This window comes from Gymnoscopelus microlampas (genome assembly GCF_963454915.1).
Source record: "Gymnoscopelus microlampas genome assembly, chromosome: 15".
NCBI classification, from domain to species: domain Eukaryota; kingdom Metazoa; phylum Chordata; class Actinopteri; order Myctophiformes; family Myctophidae; genus Gymnoscopelus; species Gymnoscopelus microlampas.
The window spans coordinates 37,667,616-37,686,459 of NC_139952.1; the positions used below are offsets into that span (position 1 = coordinate 37,667,616).

At 44.2% G+C, this 18,844-nt stretch overlaps 2 protein-coding genes across 10 annotated transcripts in view; one reads left to right on the plus strand and one right to left on the minus strand.

The window, feature by feature from the left end:
• Positions 1 to 18,844, plus strand: part of LOC311062080 (zinc fingers and homeoboxes protein 2-like) — a 518,056-nt gene that overhangs the window by 421,374 nt on the left and 77,838 nt on the right. The gene's annotated exons all lie outside the window — the stretch shown is intronic.
• Positions 1 to 18,844, minus strand: part of col11a2 (collagen, type XI, alpha 2) — a 78,860-nt gene that overhangs the window by 56,359 nt on the left and 3,657 nt on the right. For all 9 annotated transcript variants that reach the window (XM_084080850.1, XM_084080849.1, XM_084080848.1 and 6 more), the window contains exons 2-5: positions 4,176 to 4,337; positions 1,654 to 1,864; positions 1,163 to 1,325; positions 17 to 139 (exon numbers count right to left, since the gene is read on the minus strand). In XM_084080850.1, the coding sequence (XP_083936976.1) occupies positions 17 to 139; positions 1,163 to 1,325; positions 1,654 to 1,864; positions 4,176 to 4,337 (659 nt within the window). The remainder of the gene's footprint in view (positions 1 to 16; positions 140 to 1,162; positions 1,326 to 1,653; positions 1,865 to 4,175; positions 4,338 to 18,844) is intronic.

An 18,844-nucleotide genomic window follows, 5' to 3' on the forward strand; every position in this document is an offset into this window, starting at 1 on the left:
GTGGTGTGTTACTCACGTATATGTTGGGGTCCTGAGCCTGTATCTTGGGCAGAGGGGAGTCACAGTCTGGGCTGTAGTGTTCACAGTAGTCATAGGCAGCCTGGGGGTTGGATGCAATCAACAGCTGCTGGATGTCTCCCTGTAGATTGACGACAAGCACAAACACATCACTGATGATGACTGCTGTCAAAAAGACAGAGCATCAAAGTAACTGCACCATTTCTTTTCAGGCATTTTCTTTTTGTCATTGTGTTGATCAGTTGACAGTGTAGAGCAGTGGTTCTCAACCTTTACATGCTGTGACCCGCTAAAATAAACCTTTTCATGCTGTGACCCCCCAAAATAATCATATTTTAACTAGGGACCCCACCATCCTGACAAGCACTTGGAATGTAGGAATTAGGGCATTCAATTTAGTTTGACTCAGTTCCACAGATAAATATTTTGTGTGTGTGTGTGTGTGTGTGTGTGTGTGTGTGTGTGTGTGTGTGTGTGTGTGTGTGTGTGTGTGTGTGTGTGTGTGTGTGTGTGTGTGTGTGTGTGTGTGTGTGTGTGTGTAAATAGCCGATCTACATGCTCACAACGTCTCATCAGGGAGCAGTGGAAATGCGTGTTCCTTCGTATGCGTTAGGACCATTCACAAATGTAGCCTCTTTCTTATATCATTTGACAATTTGGCCAATGTTTGACCATTTTTATAGTATAGTTTGTTTATTACTTTTGATGCAGTAATGGTCTTTTGTATTTAAAGAAATTGAGGTATTAAAAAGGTCTTAAAAGTCCTTGAATTGATGACTTCACTGTCATCTAGGGACCCCCCCCAAAATCATGTAGGGACCCCCCTGAGGATCCCTACCAACAGGTTAAGAACCACTGGTGTAGAGTTTCAGGTGGGGGGGATATAACGCATGCGAAGGAACACGCAGTTCCACTGCTCCCTGCTGAACATAGTACCCTGACCAACCTGTAGGTGTTGCTAGTGCACACATTGAGATCACTCTCCCCTGCCAGCTTTTTGTGGCAATTGCGGCCCATTGTGTTCATTGGAGTTTCTGGCCAATCGAACCCCTGTCTCCACAGCAGTGGACAGGGACTTTACCTATTCCGTTCTATTCTGTTATATTCTATTCTGTTATATTCTATTCTACTCTAAACCCCATACCTGGAAGACCTCCTCGTCCAGCAGACGGGCTCCGAACACGGTGATTCCGTTGGTGTCGACCTCAGCGTTGTTTCCGCGGGGGAGGGCCTTGGTCATCTTCTTCTTACAGTCCAGCAGCAGGGTCACGTTCTTCTTGGACACGGAGATGGCGATGCGGTGCCACCTGCAGATGCGGGAGAGGAGAGCGACAGCAAGGCCAATAAATGCGTGACGTGGCAGAAGTCATGGGGTCTGGTCTAAGACTAAACTCAATGCACACACATGCATATGCGCGCACACACACACACACACACACACACACACACACACACACACACACACACACACACACACACACACACACACACACACACACACACACACACACACACACACACACACACACACACACACACACACACACACACCACAGATATCCCCCTCAACCCCCCGATATCTTTTTCAGCTCAGACTGCTTGCTGACTGTTTCCCTGGCTCGCTGGTTTACTGACTTGCCGTCAGCCAGGTTGATGCCTCTGAACAGTGGGTAGTCCTCGGGGGCCGGCTTTCCATTCTGGTCCTCGTACAGGAAGACGGGGGAGCGTCCCATCTCAATGCCCAGCTGCTGGATGCCCTGCTCGCTGTAGATGGATAGCAGGAAGGCCTGCAGGCCCGACTGGGCTTTGACCAGAGCCATGATAGAGAAGTTCTCTGGGAAACGACCTGGTGAGGAGGAAGAGAGACAGAGACAGAGACAGAGGGAGAGGGAGAGGGAGAAGACAGACAGAGACAGAGACAGAGACAAAGAGACAAAGAGACAGGGACAGAGAGAAGACATATGATGTTAGATCGCAGGACAAAAAGTAGAGCCGCAACCAATGCCATATTTCTGGGTCCAATGCCGATTTTGGAGAGTCCTAGACCACATGTTACCGTTCTTTTGACCGATATTTCCAAAACATGTATAATCAATCTGAAAACCTTTGATTGATTAAAGTTTCTATTTGAGAAGAATCAACTTATAAGCAAACCAAAGAAATAAGAAAGTAAACACAAATAACCACTTAGCCATATTCAAATCTTTCCAAACAATAGCTCATCTACGCTCACAACGGGGTCGCGTGATGATGCGCTGCAAGCTTGTAGATCTAGTATCTTTGGAAAATGTTCACATATAATGATAGGGACACGTCGGGTGCATAATTGCCGATACCGATGTTTCTCAAAAAAGGCCAAGACCGATACATGGGTTGGGCTCTAACTAAGAAGAGGACCTGGAGACATGTCTGGGCCTTCATCAAGGCCTTGATGGAAGAGTTCCCTGGAAAACAAAACAACATGGAGACAGGAAGAGAGTGGAGACGATGGGAGGGCACAATTCATTTGTACAATTTCAGCGTCTATCGTTTGTTTGCACAATACAGAATACTGTTTGTTTGTTTTGAGAATGTTGATGTTTATTCACTGCTTCGTTTCCGTTGGACTGCTTCGTTCCTCTCTCTCTCTCTCCATTGAGGGAGAGAGAGAGAATTAGAGCGATAAAGAGATACACAGACAGACAGACAGACAGACAGACAGACAGACAGACAGACAGACAGACAGACAGAGATACATGTCATGGATACATACATACATACATACATACATACATACATACATACATACATACATACATACATACATACATACATACATACATACATACATAGATGAGTTATGCTCTTAACACCATTACAGCTATAGATTTAATTTAGTCTGACACATGGGTTGTGGCAAGAAAGAATGCAGGCCTAAATGATGCCTGGATGCAGAGATGATAAATGCTGTACTGCAGATACACTGTAATAACAGGTGTGTGCCTTTTCAGAAGGAAATTCAAATTCCACAAAATGAGAGCTGAAATGAGCTTTGACGTTTTAGGATTTCTTCACAGCCCACATAAATGTTACCTTCTCTTCTCGCCCCATGCTCCGGGGTGTCAGACAGTGGTTTCAACTTAATTTGTTTTGGCTCTTTCCAACTCATTTGCGTAGCTGAGCTCTCTCGCTTTCACAACACATAATTATACTTCTACACATGAGTGCATAACTACCTCGCCCACTTAACTCTTGTGAAAGTTGAGTTCCCAGATGAGAATTAACGCTAACGTAAATAGCAACCAGTCATGGTTGTAATGATAATGAACGCTTTTCATGTCCATAGGAATTCATCGCTTAACTTACATTTGGAGCCTGCATTGAAACCATCAACACAAGTACATAGTAATCATTCACACTTTAATCATTTTTAATCATTTTGTTTCCTATATTCTGTATGCCATCTTTATGTTGATGCTTGTTAAGCCTTTAGTTTAGTTTAATGCCCTTGTGCACAACCAGAATTCTCACTTAGAATGAAAAAGTCTTCAACTTTCTTTCCCAAAACAAAATAGTAGTGTGGTCAGAATTGTGTGTCTATGGAGGGCACACTTTTGATTAAAAAAAACTAAATTCATGATGCTTTTATTCTTTGAATTGATTTTTAATTGGATGTGTCAGATTTTTCTACATAATGTCTGTCAAAGTGCTCAAAAACTAACCATAACCCTAACTTAATCAGTCTGAATGAAATAGAAAATAAATTCCAAATGCAGGCAATTCCAGAGTGAATCATCTTTTCCTTACAGCCACTGAGTGGCCGTTATGGTTCAGTTTACATCAAGGCTGCAACTATCAATTATTTCACTGATCACTTTTTCAATTAGTCGAATAATCGAGAAGCGTTTTTCTTTCCTTTTTTCCCACTGAATCGATTAACCATTTAAACCCTATTTTCTACTTTGTCGCACAACGGTGTCATGCAAATTTATTGTGAAAATAGCTGATCTACAAACTCCCAATGCATCACAAAGTGACACGTAATGAGATTGTAGATCTGCTCTTTTTTAACGATTTCTGCATGACATACCCAAAATAGGGATGGATTATGAATTGATTAAATTAATTAATTGGATTAACTGTTGCAGCCCTATTGACGGTTGACCTCCTCACTGTACCTGAGAAGAGTTGCTTGGTGGGGGCGGAGATCTGGGCCTTCTTGGTGATGCGGTAGGCGTGGTCGGCGGTTCCATGGCGACGGGAGGTGCAAAAGCCAGGGACTTTCCTGACACCTTCGGGAAGCGAGGGCACCTGCAGTGCCTTCAAGACATCCACTGGGTCTGACAGGGAGAAAGAGAGAGAGAGACTTTAACTTACAGCAGATAAAGAGGGAGACACACAGACATTGACTAGAGCTCGACTGATGCCAGATTTTGGAGTCCTAGACCACCGATTACCAATATTTTGACTGATATTGTGTCAAAAAGTACAACATCTAATCAATTAGTAAAACAAAAAAGTGTGAAAAGTATGAAAATGTTTGAAAATCTTAGCCTATAATGACATGAACCAAAATAGGGATGCCAGGTTAAGAGTGGTTAAAATTCGGGACACATGGCCCGGACGATTGGCGTAACCGATTTACCACCTAGGCTGGTAAATCGCGGGTTCGACTCCCGGTCCCGACGACCTTTACTGCGTGTCACCCCCCTATCTCTCCCCCCATTTCCTATCAGCCTACTGTAAACTATCAATAAACGCAAAAAGCCCCCAAAAAGTATTTAAAAACAAACATATATCACATATATCGGTTGTATAATTGCAGATACTGATGTCGTCAATAAAAGTCGAATACTGGCAGATGTATCGGCCAAACCGATATATATTGGTCTGGCTCTAATGTTGCTCCACATCCACTGGATCTGACAGGTTAAGGGTGAGGAGGGAACATTTTATTCAACCATTAATAAACGCCATGGATTCAATTTTAATTGAGGGAATGAAACAGAAGTAGAGTGAAAGAGCAAAGGAAAGGAAGAGTGATAGAATAGAGTCAGAGGGAGGATACAGACAGACAGAGATGTAGCTTTTCTGTACTAATGCTCATGCTGTTCTGATTCAAAAAGGAATTATTGGATCAGAACAGGAATTATTTGGAAGATTCGGCCCTACTAATGCATGTATATTATATCACTGCAGGGAAGGTGTTCTGTGATGGGGCTTTCTTTAGGTTTTACTGTATGTGTGATATGTAAGAAGATGCACTGTGTCCGAGAAAACGGGCCCTCTTCCAGACCACTTCTACACCAACAGAGAGAACAGTGGACCTCAGTTTAAATGAGAGCAGCATTCAAATAGAGCAAATAGAACAACCGGCTGTCATTGCTGTGATACTGCTGACTCAGATAAATGAATGTCAGTCTGTAAACACAAAAGCATTTCACATTTTCATCCGATGTGCGTGCGAGTGCATGTGTACGTACACGTCATGCACATGCATACAAATCCTACAGTATGTGCGAGCATGGATATCAGTTAACCACACACTCGCACACGCACACCCACACACACACGTGGATAAAGCACAATGCCAGTCTTAGATCCTGCCTCCACTTTCACACATTGAGGCCAGACAGTTCATCTCCCAGCCCACAGTCTGGACTGAGAAACCGCTCAGTGAGTAGAACACTGCCAGGGTTAGGGGTTCCATTCACTGTCTATAGGCCCAGGAGCAGATCACTAGACGACACTCTACAATAATAGGTCTGCTGTCAGCTGAGGGGAGCGTAGGGCGGTGTGAGCTGATTTTCATTTAAATTAAATTCAACTCATGTTGTCGTATGTTGTTTGTTTGCACAACAGCGTCACAGCAATTTCACTTCCCTATCTAGAAGCCCTGATTTATGTGAACAACATGCTGATACAGTGCAAATTCTGAGTGTTAATTTAATTAACACTCGATTTTACTGCGTACCCACTCACCAATGAACAGAACATGAAGAGTTTTACAACTTAGCCCTGAGCTACAGTATCAACTGACAAATGAACCTCTGAGTACTAGAGGTCAGCCATTAAACTGCTGATTGATTTGTTATTCATGGAGTTCTAGAACTTGGGCCTAAAATACCAGCTGAAATGAAAGCTAGCTATTTGAAAAAGAGTCACGTACAGTACGAACCAGGGCAACATTTCCCCAAGACTTTAAGGACACAAAGCCATGTTATTTGGTTAGGGATAAATATGGCCTAAGATTGAATGTCAACGTAAAACATACTGTACTTTCATCCAAAACCTTGATGGGTGTTCAGTGGTCAGCTGGGGGAGAGGTTATGGCATTACAATGATTAGAGGTGCATTTACAAAAAAAGCATTGAGATCTCCACAACAAGGCAAAGTAAGGCAGAAATTCAGCTCTTAGCTCTTGCCTAGATAGAAGATTGATCTTGTCATAGTGGACTGTGGAGGATATTGAGTGAGAGCTACCATAAGTATTTATATTCTTTAAAATGACTACGGTATATGATATTTTTCTTTAAAACATTAAATGTTTTTCAAATTACAAGCAGACCCAGTTTAAGGAATTGTGCAGCATGACACTCCTCTTGAACTGGTCTCGTCTCAACCGTTCTGTGTTTGGGGTGGGTCTAACTAATGGCTCTTTCTGCTGTTAGCACCCCATTAAAGCTTATTTATAGGCACACACTCTGGCACTTGTTATAATAAACTTGTGGTGGCAGTCAAACACAGCCATGGTAAAAGGCCAGGGTGGTGGTGACAGGACTCCAACCCAGATCTGCTGTAATGGAGCTTATGAAATTACTAAGTTTAGTCATTTTTCATTTACAAGCCACATTTAACAAGCTATAATTTCCAGGTTCTATAATAAGCAAGAGATTTATGGAGGGGATTATGGGATTATGACTGCATGGGCTTTGCATACTGGTAAAGCACAATACAAAAACTTTAAGTAGAGTGATTATCAACAATTATTTGTTTACAGCACTTTTTGATTGCACTCACCCTATATTAGTTTAGTTAGAAAACAGCACTGCTGTATCCACTGTACTGAACACACAGGTTCAGGAGATTTAATCCATGTTTATTTCTACAAACAGAAGCTACAGCTCAGCATGAAGAGGCTAACATCAAACACAAACAAACAGAGGTACAGCTGGAGTGGGCAGGACCAGAATTATAAGGGAAAACAAGATGATTGGCTAACGAGATGGCTGTGGGGAGTGGCTGGAAAAACACAAGATAAAGACTGACAATGCAGCATGAGACAGGTCAAGGGTTATTTAAAGAAGCATAAGAAAGGATTTAGAATGTTGGTACGTCTGCGCCAAAACATTCACTTTTCTTCCTGATTCCTGAGAGACCCCAGAGCCTGTCCACCAATTGGTCGTGATGTCACCCTGACAACCAACAAACAACCAATAACCACAAATCCGATCCAAAGCCTGTCGCCCCGACTATGCAGAGATGGCAAAAAATGCTAATAATCAGATTAGATATGGGAAAAGTGAACAATCTGCTCTGTCAGTCTCTGCATATGCCACTGGTCAATGCACATAATGCAAGTTCAGAGTGATTTTCCAACCCACTGAGGAGAAAATGGATGAGGATGACAGGAAGGAGAGTTTTCTCAAATTATAGATGGATAGATTATAGGTGATAGATAGAAGAATTAAGACTCAGGGTTGTATAGTGTACCATAACTAAATATAATTCCACATCAGTGTTTCATGAACTCAGAGACCCCAAAAGGTAAGGTCAGTATATATATAATATTTCAATTAAGTACAAGTGGCTCAAAGCCCTCAAAGTATTCAGACAATATTATGTTTAACACCTCTAGGAATGACTACCGTGCATTCATAACTTCTTTCTAATATGCAATACTTTTTTTTTTGCTTTTATTGCTTGCTTTCTTTATTGCGTTCTACTGTAAGCAATAAGTGAAGCGATGCATTGTTATGGCTTCCCTTCGGCAATGGTGTGGTTTCCCTCACGCAGAAGGTGCCAGGGTTGCCTGGGTGCTTAGAGAGTGACTGTCCCATATCCGCATAGCGGACTGGCCAGGTCAAAGGTTCAGTCTGGGCCACTCCAGCATTTACAAAGAAAGCGTCAGTTATTCACAACACAATGTAAATGGGCCCGTGCTCAAACGGCGGTCCACGTGTTTAGGTGACGCCCAGTGTTAACAGTTGGGCGGGCAGCCCAGCAGACAGCAATATTTATGTGGAGGGCACAAATGGCGCGTTAATGTTGACTCAGAGACACTCGACCATCGGCCATTAACGTCATACTGTGACAAAGAAGGAAGTGAAGGGGAGAAGTTGAGCGTGTGTGTGTGTGTGTGTGTGTGTGTGTGTGTGTGTGTGTGTGTAGGGGGGGGGGGGGGGGGGGGGGTGTAATGAAGACAAGTAAAGGGCAAGAGGGTGAAGGGGGAAATGAAGTAATTGGGAACATTGGGAAAGAGGAGATGGAGAGACTGGTAGAGGAGAGAACGATGCGGGGAGCAGAGAGGAGAGGAGAGGAGAATAAGAGAGAGAGAGATGGCGAAGGAGAGCATGAATGATAACATAATGCTACGCTGACTTTCCAAAACAGGAAGCGACTTCAAACAGTTCCTCGGGGGCCGGGAATGCTAACAGAAGGAAACAGAGACCGAAATAATGTGAGATCAAAACATAAAGTAATAGAAAGACTCGAGAGAGAGAAGAGAGAAAGAAGAGAGAGAGAGAGAGGAGATGTCCAGAAATAGTGAGGCAGAGAAAAAGAGGAAAGGTACAGACAGCCAGGTGAGAGACTGAGAAAGAGAGAGAGAGGTGTGTGTGTGTGTGTGTGTGTGTGTGTGTGTGTGTGTGTGTGTGTGTGTGTGTGTGTGTGTGTGTGTGTGTGTGTGTGTGTGTGTGTGTGTGTGTGTGTGTGTGTGTGTGTGTGTGTGTGTGTGTGTTGGGGGGGGTCAAAGGGAGGTTGTAAAGAGGTGTGAAATTGAAGGAGATGCCAGTATGAATAGAGAGAGAGATGGAGAGCGAGACAGAGGTTTATAGAGAGAGGTAGAGAGAAGTAGGGAGGTCTACTCTGGACAGACACACAGTGGCTATAAGAACAGCCAGTTGTATGACAGTAAACAGTGGTGGCAACGAGGGGTGGGAGGGGGGTCCTGGATCAGATTGCATACATGGGGTCCCCCCCACCCCCAATACAATGTACCCCTCTGTTCCCCAGCTCTCTGCCTGGCTGGCCCACATACGCTGACCGGGCCCTTCCTGCCTCAGAGGCCCCCGGCAGAAGAAAGAAGAACCACAGAAATACGACAAAACACACCCGCAAAGATAACATCGCCGCACGGTACAAGCTCCCTCTCTTTGCACTCTGTAGTCTCTCCTCTCTCTCTCTCTTTCTCTCTCTCTCTCTCTCTCTCTCTCTCTCTCTCTCTCTCTCTCTCTCTCTCTCTCTCTCTCTCTCTCTCTCTCTCTCTCTCTCTCTCTCTCTCTCTCTCTCTCTCTGTGTCCCCCCTCTCTTTCTCCATCTGTATTTTTTCCTTACCTTAATTGCTTACAGATGGGCGTTGTCCTTTGATATATAAACACCAGCCAATTACACTGTTGCCCTGAAAAGGAGGTGCCAGGGAAGACCAGCATGCGTGTGAGGCTAAAAGACCTTCACCCATTCCTCACTATTACCACCCAGTGTGCCCTTGAGCAAGGCATACAGTTCTGCTTAGTGGTGTCCCCCAGAAGCAGGGCGTTACTGTACGAGTTGGGGGGGCAATCCTAAACTCATACACCCTTGTGTTAGCAACTATGAGATACAAAAAGATCCTGGACGTTACTGCCGACCCCCAGGTGAATAATCTAATCTATTAACGACCGATTTGAACCTTAATTGATGTTTTCAATTACTGCTGTTCTCCTCAGCCACCACTAGATGGAGTAGCTATAGTTCAGTTGTTGACAGACAGATGGGACCATTGAGACCACCAGAGCCATTTTCAAGCCTTCAAAGACATGTGTCCCTCACGCTCGCACGCACGCAGGCAGGCACGGCACGGCACAAACGCACGCACACACACACGCACACACACTCATCTTTTAGCCAAGAGCAATAAGTAAGCCTTGCCGAGCCATGTGGCCTATAGCTGGGCAGGAGCCTATCTCCTGTGTCTGTAGTGTGAAAATACCCCAGCCATGATGTACAAATACACCTCCTGGACATGACGCTAGCATGTCACAATCAACCCCCCCAATCAACCCTTGATGCTGAGTGCCAAGCAGGAAGGCATTGGATCCCATTTTATAGTCATTGGTATGACCAGGCCAGGGAATTGAACCCCAACATCACAATCTCAGGGCAGACACTCTATCCACAAGGCCACATGAGCTGGTTCAAGAGTCCTGAGCTTTAAAACATAATACAAACAATAATAAAAACAAGTAACTAAGAATACAGGAGAAAATACAAAAACAATAGAACACATATGTCCATATGTACATACTACAGTACATTGAGAACAAATCAGTAAGTACAAACAAACTAATAAGCTTTTAAACTTTTAAAGGTTCAAACATTCAAACTTATAGGACAAACACATTATTGCGTGTCACACACGTGTCACATGGCTGAATCCTATATGTGCGCGCGGCGTACAGCACAACGTGAGAAACACACACATGGCTGACCACATATTGGGACACAGAAATAGACACACACGCCCTCAACAGACAAACAATGCCAAATGCTGCTGACCAGTGCCTCTGTCTACAGTGAACCACAGTGTGTCCATACATCTCGGCCTCAAGCATGCAGAGAGGCTGTATAACGTCTTAGCGGACCACAGACAAACATGGAGCCACAAACAGCTCCCGCTGTCTAAACACTGGCTGGGTAAACAGCATGAGCCTGTTCACATCACACTCGCTGGAGCTACAGAGCTCTGGCATCTGGATAAACACATCAATTATAGCAGGTACAGGACTAGACACACATACACGCACGTGCACACACACTCGCACGCTCACGCGCATGCACGCGCGCTCACGCACACACATACACACACTACACATGTATTTACTGTATCTATTTCAAGATACACAGGACAGTCCTCATTGTTAATTTAAAATTCTAACTCTGAGAATGTACAAATGAAACCAAATGGACCCGTGATGATTTTACTGTGTGTACATGAATGCTCTCTCACACGCACATGCACAGGCATACGCACACATGCCATAGTCTATGCCTGGGACCATCACTGCAGTCTTTTGTTAGTGTCGGTCCAACATTAATCAAGTCCAGTAGTGATCCTGCTACAGTGATTCTCACGTCACCCCTGTGGCCACCCCTCATTTCCCTGGATGACCCCTGGACTTGGAGCCATTAGACACCCTTACCCTGTGTACTTTGGGTGCTCTGTGTGCTCTGTGTGCCCTGTGTGTGTGTGTGTGTGTGTGTGTGTGTGTGTGTGTGTGTGTGTGTGTGTGTGTGCGTGTGCGTGTGCGTGTGTGTGTGTGTGTGTGTGTGTGTGTGTGCGTGTGTGTGTGTGTGTGTGTGTGTGTGTGTGTGTGTGTTTGCTTTCTATCCTTTCTTCTTTCCCACCGGCGTTCCAATACAACGGTGCCAAATACCGGACACACACTCCAGCTGACACCACGACCCCTCAACTCTCACCTTTACACAACACGGACATTGTTACACACACGGTAAGGGGGGGGGGGGGCTGAGTCGCCTGTTAAGACTCAGGCAAATGAGTTGGTGCATGGCCCCTTGTGGGTGCTTTTTCTACAATCTCTGAGATACATTTACACTCAGGATTTTACAGTGTGGCAGTGATGGTGGCAATAGGATGCGGAAGGGAGAAAGAGAAGGTGTGATAACAAAATTTGAATATGACCCATAACCACATGAACCCCGGCGTCCTTATTCTGGGCAGGTTGTCATGATAAGCAAATATTGGCGAAAATAGCAGATAGATAGATACCTTTATTGATCCCGCCGGGGAAATTCAGGCCCCAGAGACACTACAGCAGTAAAAGTTACATGGGCAAAGTAGTACATTAGGCATCTAGTACAATAATAGGTTTCTAGGTATCTAGTTCTAGAAGCTCATAACGTTGTGAGCTTGTAGATCGGCTATTTTCAGTGAAGAGATTTGGGGTAGAGATTTAAAAAAAAAAGAAGGGGTGCAAGTGCAGACCCCTGGAGGACCCCAGTCAGTGAAACATATAGGTTTTAAGTGGTTAATATGAAAATAAGACATTTAATGTCAAACAAATGTCCCTCCACTTAACCTAGGCCAGTAACAGACTCCAGTAACAGGACCAGAAACTGCTGCTGGTCGTGCGGGGACAGCTGTCCGTTTCTTCCTATGCCCTGTCCCTGACCTGTCCATTAGTGTAATGTTCTGGTTTACATAATAGAATATTACAATTTAATGGCGGCTTACTAACGCAAGAATAGCAGCCCTCCGCCTCTGTGTGTGAGGAGGAACACTATGAGAGGTCTTTGAGGTTGCTTTCTGGGGGATAGGGAGAGAACTGAGGAGGACACAGAACAGAGAGGAGAGTGTTGGAGTTCTCTAGGTGGAGCCGGGCGGGAGGCTGAGCTGTGCCCATTTGTTCCGCTGTGATGCGCTCACTTTTTCTGCTGTTGTGGATGTCTGAATAAAACCTTATGCTTCACCCTGCAAGGAGAATAGACTTTTTCCACGAAAAAAGGAAGAGAGACTTTGGAAGACAGGATGTGAGAGAGAGCGATGTGCGATGCAGGCAAGAATATGTGAAAAAATAACACAAAACAAAAACAGAAAGACGAATGAGAAGAACATCAAAGACCTCTAAAGCTATTCAGGATGAAAACGAATGCACGACAAAACAAAACCAAGTTTATCCTCAATTACTGGTTCTGTGCCTCTGTTTGGCCATCTCTCTCCAGTCTGCCAGCTGACCATGATGGCTAGGCGGGTGCTTGTATGCGCAGTGCTCACTGCAAGTTGTAATTTCCAGCATCACACTCTATAGTTACGATTTATTTATAATGCCCGGTAATGTAAGTAGATCTACACAGACAGAAAATCCATCATAGCTACCCACGCTGTAAAACAAATAGAGGCTTTTTGAAACGGAACGCATTTATGTGGATTTGGAATGAAATACAGCTGCACCTGCTAATGTGGTGGAGATCATCATGTCAATTTTAAACTGCGGAAAGCTATGGATACAAAATATGTACCAATACACAGGGTCTGACGTACCCGTTGTGTGTGTATTGTGAAGTTCAACTAAAGGGAGAGCCTATCGATAAACTTGGTTAGGATGCTAGAGGAAAACCTGATGGATTCATGTTGGTTCCATGCATTTCTACTGAGACTGAAAATTATGGGAATGTGCAGAGAAATGCCACTCATTATACAAGCCTATTGTAGTCACATACTATGGATGTAGTTGTTCAACAGGACGTGCATGACTGAAAAAAATATAATGATAACATATAATGATGACAGTGAGATCTTGGCTAAATATATTTAGCAACATCAAGAACAAAATGGTAGGCAAACCTACATGTCAACAGTGGAAATGCAAGCAAATGCAAAGCATGCACAATTTGCACATTGGAGATTGCTCCTTGTCTGTGACCCTGCTAGGAAGTCAGCCGACCCACTTTTAAGTCCCCACCCTCTGGTTGAGAAACCCTGCTGTGTACCATACAGTGTCTGCTCAGTGCTATATATATGTTTTAATGAAGGTCTTAAACGCCTACTGGACCACAGCACTGCACAGCAAAGTTAATGTTACCGGGTAAACTTTACACTTTCAGCGTTAATTGAACAGCTGGATTTTACTCTCTAGTAGTAGTTGATCCCAGTCTGTAGCTCTCACTGGAGGCTACTTAAAGGAGTAGTTCACCCAAAAAAAGGTTTATTTTCTATCAATTATACACCCCATGAAGCCTTGAATTCAAGGAGATTTTTTTCCATTCCTAAGCCAATAATTTGATGACCGGTGGAGTCTCCGGTAGGAGACTTGTGGAGTCTCCTACCGGAGACATTAGCATCATTTCAAGGCTTCATGGGGTGTGTAATCTAATCCTAATGTTGTGGTTCATCTTTCATGAAGATGAACAGCTACAATACACTGTAACTGAAATAGCTGAGATAGCTGAGACAGCACTCGGTATACAGTACATGTAGAGAAGCTAACGCCCAGCGGGAACTGAGCCCACCGGCACAGTAGGGTTTCGTGTGGTTCTGGAGGCCGGTCGCGTCTCTAAACCACTCTGTCATTGACGGTCAGAGCACTGCTGGGCCGTCTTATGTGGGTTTTCTCTCTATACAGCGTTCCCTTTCGGTGCATGGGACGCGCCACTGCTGCCAACGTGTGCCGTGCCAGAGTGATTCACAATGCTGTGTTCTATGTGGTACCGTGCCAGTCTGGGTCTGTGCCACGGTGGCATTGCCAGCGTGTAATGGCCTGGAATGGTGTGCGGTTTCTATATGAGGACATGGGAGGCTGAGGGTGGATACTGTACTGTAATTCATCCATCTGTAACTCTTGAGAGTCTACACATGTAACCAAATGGACCCGTAAGGGTGCATTTGGTTACATTTATAGAGTTAAGAGTTACTGTGTAGGAACACATGGGGGGGCTTAACTAGTGGGTACACTCAGTACTTCCATGGCGGAGCACAGATGCCCTTTGACTGCAATGTCCTGCTTCACACCCAGTTACACCCACTCACACCTGGGCGCTGCCCAGTGCAACCACACAGTCTGGAACTGCTGCCCGCTATAGCGATTAGTGCTTTGCTCAAAGGGATGGACAGTACAGTACAGTAGGTACTGTGAGTTTCCCATTCACCTTTTGCATGAACTCATTTCCCATAAACTCTATACTGCCGTCCCATTTGACCCTACAAAGTATTCTGGAGTGTTAATTTAAGTGTAAAGATGGACCCTTGTGGGTCAATTGTTTTATTTGATATATATTTAATTACAATATATGATTGTATTCATATGTGTATGTGTATATTGTGTATATGATTTGGTGCCACAAAGGCTGACCACTGGCACTGCAAGGCCTCTCTATATGACCTCAGAAACAGAGGGATCTAAGTAAATATGGATGGAGGAGGCCTCTGATGTCACTGGGAAAAAAAGGCAACAAGTCATACAGTGACCCACCAAAACCGTGTGAAAAGTTATAATGATATGAAACGGATCATCTATCTAAAGCCTTTGTGTGTGGTGGGACGGCGGTGGTGACAGGAAACAGACTGGGGACAGACAGGGGATGACACGCACCACAGGTTACGGGTGGGGTTAACACCCATGATGTCACAGAGCAGCCTGTGTGGGAGGGTATACCGGCCAGCTGAGCCAACGAGACACACTGGGAAACCCGTCCTTAAGTCAAATAAAGTGTCTGAGGCAAATAGTAACTCTTCACCACAGGGGTATATGACTGTACTTAGCCCGCAGGCTGCCAGAGGTTAATACTTTATACAAACACAATTGGTCCCACCTCTGCTCCGTGACTTAGCACAGACACACACACTATACTTTTTACATTCTTTTGCAATGGAGAGGGGGGAGATTGAATCTCCGGCCATCTGAGGTAAATGTGGCTCAAGCAGGGGAGGGGAGTGGCTCAACTGTCATCGACAGGCCCCCTCTAGGCCTCTAAGTCAGGGGTCTTCAACAGGGGGTCCGGGACCCCTAGGGGGTCCTCAGAGTTACTACAGGGGGTCCGCCAGATCTTTGTGTGATAGGATTTTTTTTTTTTACCTTAACCACTTGAACCCTAGCATCCCTTTTCTGAGGAGAACTTTAGCCAAAAAATAGCAGATCAAGCTCACAACGCCTCGCAGCGTGAGGCGTTGTGAGCTTGTAGATCGGCTATTTTTTGGCAAAGAGGTGTTTGGTGTAGAGGGAAAAAAGAGCAGACCAAGTAAACAAAAAAACACAATTTTTATACAATATAGAGGGGTCCCTGCTTCATCTCTCTCTCAGCTAGGGGGTCCTTGGCCTGAAAACGTTGAAGACCCCTGCTCTAAGTGATTCAGGACATAAAAATATCTCAGGAAATATAGGAGAAATCTCCATCTATAAATAAATGACATCTAGAACACCATTATTGAAAAGCTAGAGTCGAGGAAAGCCATGACCCCTGTCAAAATGTCTTTGAGCAAGGCACCGAACCTCCTGCCTATACTCTCTTATTGTAAGTCTTTCTAGACTATACAGAAAGACTACTACTACTCATTTAAAAGTCTAGCAAGTGACCAAATGCGATATGAGGTGTGTGAAAGCAAGAAACAAAACAAGAAGCTACGGTTGTAAATGTTTCTTAGCATGGAAATCCCCACCTCAGAAACCGTTTGACATCTTTATGGTCATACTTTACAGCCTGAGGAGATGTTGAAGACCTGCTGCTTTGAAATGTGATGTCTGTACAGTATTGCTGGTGTATTTTTTTTTTAAACTAGGGTCCTTGTGTACTGCTGGTTTTAATGTAATCAGGCACTAATTTAGACATGGTGATGAAAAAATAGGTGTATTCACTAATACATTTCTACCCCCATCCTGCTTGAATACGCTACTTTACTACTGAATGCTTTATGTAGAGTGATATATAGTTGATCATATGCCTTGCAGCGCATTATTATCCGTAATGTGTGTCTGTGAAACCTAGTCGAATTCCTGTACATTAAGAGCAGTAATTATAATCACATGAACCCTATGGCGTCCCTATTCTGGGGTGAAAAATAGCAGATCTACAAGCTACAGTAGATAGCTGTTCTTTGCCAAGACTTTTGGTGTAGAGGGAAAAAGGAGGGGACCTAGTAGACAACGAAGCGGTTAAAGCAATTCTGATTTGTGTTCCTCATTAATTCAGGCTATTGGCACAAAATAGCATCACCTGTTGTTAATGACATTAGTGTGAAATGTCTTTCAAATACTTTGGTCGTTTAAACTTTCTGTGTCTCTTGTGTGGCCAACCCCACCCAGCTGGCTCTGGGGGAAAGCTGAGATGAACCTAGTATTACAGTATTGGCACGTGCTGTCTTCTGACCCTGGGCTGCTATGGCTAGACTGTGAGGTCTGTAAAAGAGATGCGCTGCCTGTACTGTACATTATGCATGCATGTTGCAGGCAGCACACATCTGGCCTCCCACACCCACCTCCACTGGCCTCCTAGCAGCTAAATAACAGCGACTTGGAATAGAATTCCATACAGACACTCTGTCATTATAAAGTTGGCACGCTCTCCTCTCTCTATCCCTCTGGCAGAGCTATCTTCTTCTAAGACGGGAAGATCTTTCTCCACACTCTTAACACACGGTCACACAAACCAGAGCGGCTGTGGCAAAGAGGGATGAGGTTGCTTGTCAGTCTAGCCATGTGGTTCTTGAGGTTCCTTTGCATCGGTGGTGCTTGTGGTTTCGTCTGCGATGGGGATTTAATGCTATGAGGGAATGTTGATGGGTTGAGGGGACCTCATATCACCCCCTGGTGCATGACGGATAAATGAAGCGCTTTAGCATCTACAGTATGATACAAGTTTGGCCACCGGTCATATGTGAGTGTATTTCAACCCTATAATCAGAATGTGGCTTTAAACTCAAACATGTAAATGTACACCTGTGGTCTATGCCAGTGAGACAGGATGGGGTGATAAGATAAGATAAGATAAGATAAGATAAGATAAGATAAGATAAGATAAGATAAGATAAGATAAGACAGTTTGTATTGTACTTTCATGGTTAGGCGGCACTGGTGAGTGTAGAGTTCATGTCTAGTCCTATCATGCTCATTGTAAAGTGCCTGCCAGTGGCCACGTTGACCAGCAGTTTACACTGGTATGGTTACACACTGAAAACTCTGCACCACACACGCACAAATGAATGCATGCACACATACACATCTGTGTATGTGTGCTGTGCACGTGGTTATTCTGCCAGCTCATTAGTCATGTCAATGTGCACATTAGTCTGCCCCTGCTGTCCACAGACAATAATGGTAAGAATGACCTTTAAATGCTGAACATAGACTGTCAGCAAGGCTAACACGTTGACAGCAACCCGTAAGCACCCTGGTGGCCTGTGGGTTTCTCTATTGTGAGTAAGAGGGGTTGTCTATATAGTATGGATCTACTGTATATGTGTAAACACTGAGCTTTTTTGAAAAACCTGACTTGGGGATGCTATTCACACACTACAATCCAGTGTTATTTTAACTCAGCATAAAATTAAAGCTGCCTTCCGGAATTATTTTAATGACTATGTGGTTTTAACCAATGTGTATGGTACTAGCACATCTGCAGTGCAGTGGTCTCCCTAAACTCCCTAAACTTCCGTTGAGAAATGTAGACTCTGGTGTTAGGCGAGCCACGCACTGGTATAGTATAGTATAGCGCCGCCTGAAGCTCTCAAGCCCAATATACTGTATATCTTCCCTGGCCAAGGGAGGATTTCCTCTTGAATGAGTGGTAGATGTTTGTTAACCATAAGACTAGGGTTCAAATTATCTCAATTACCTCTCTCCATTTGGTTTGCAGCTTTAACATAATGTGGCTTTATTGTGCAGAGACAGAGAGACTATGCTAGGATTAAACACAGGTAAATGAGTTGAATTCTATTATTTAGCGTATGTATGACACCAAAGTGAAGAGGGTTAGGGTTGGGGGGGGCATGAGAGAAGGAGATGAGAATGAGAGGAGAGACAGTGTGAGACAGACAGATGAGGTTAAACAGAGAGAGAGAGAGATGAAGCAAAGAAATGGAGAGAAACAACAAAGATAGTGAAACAGAGAATTTATGAGAGTGAGGATGTGAATGTATTCA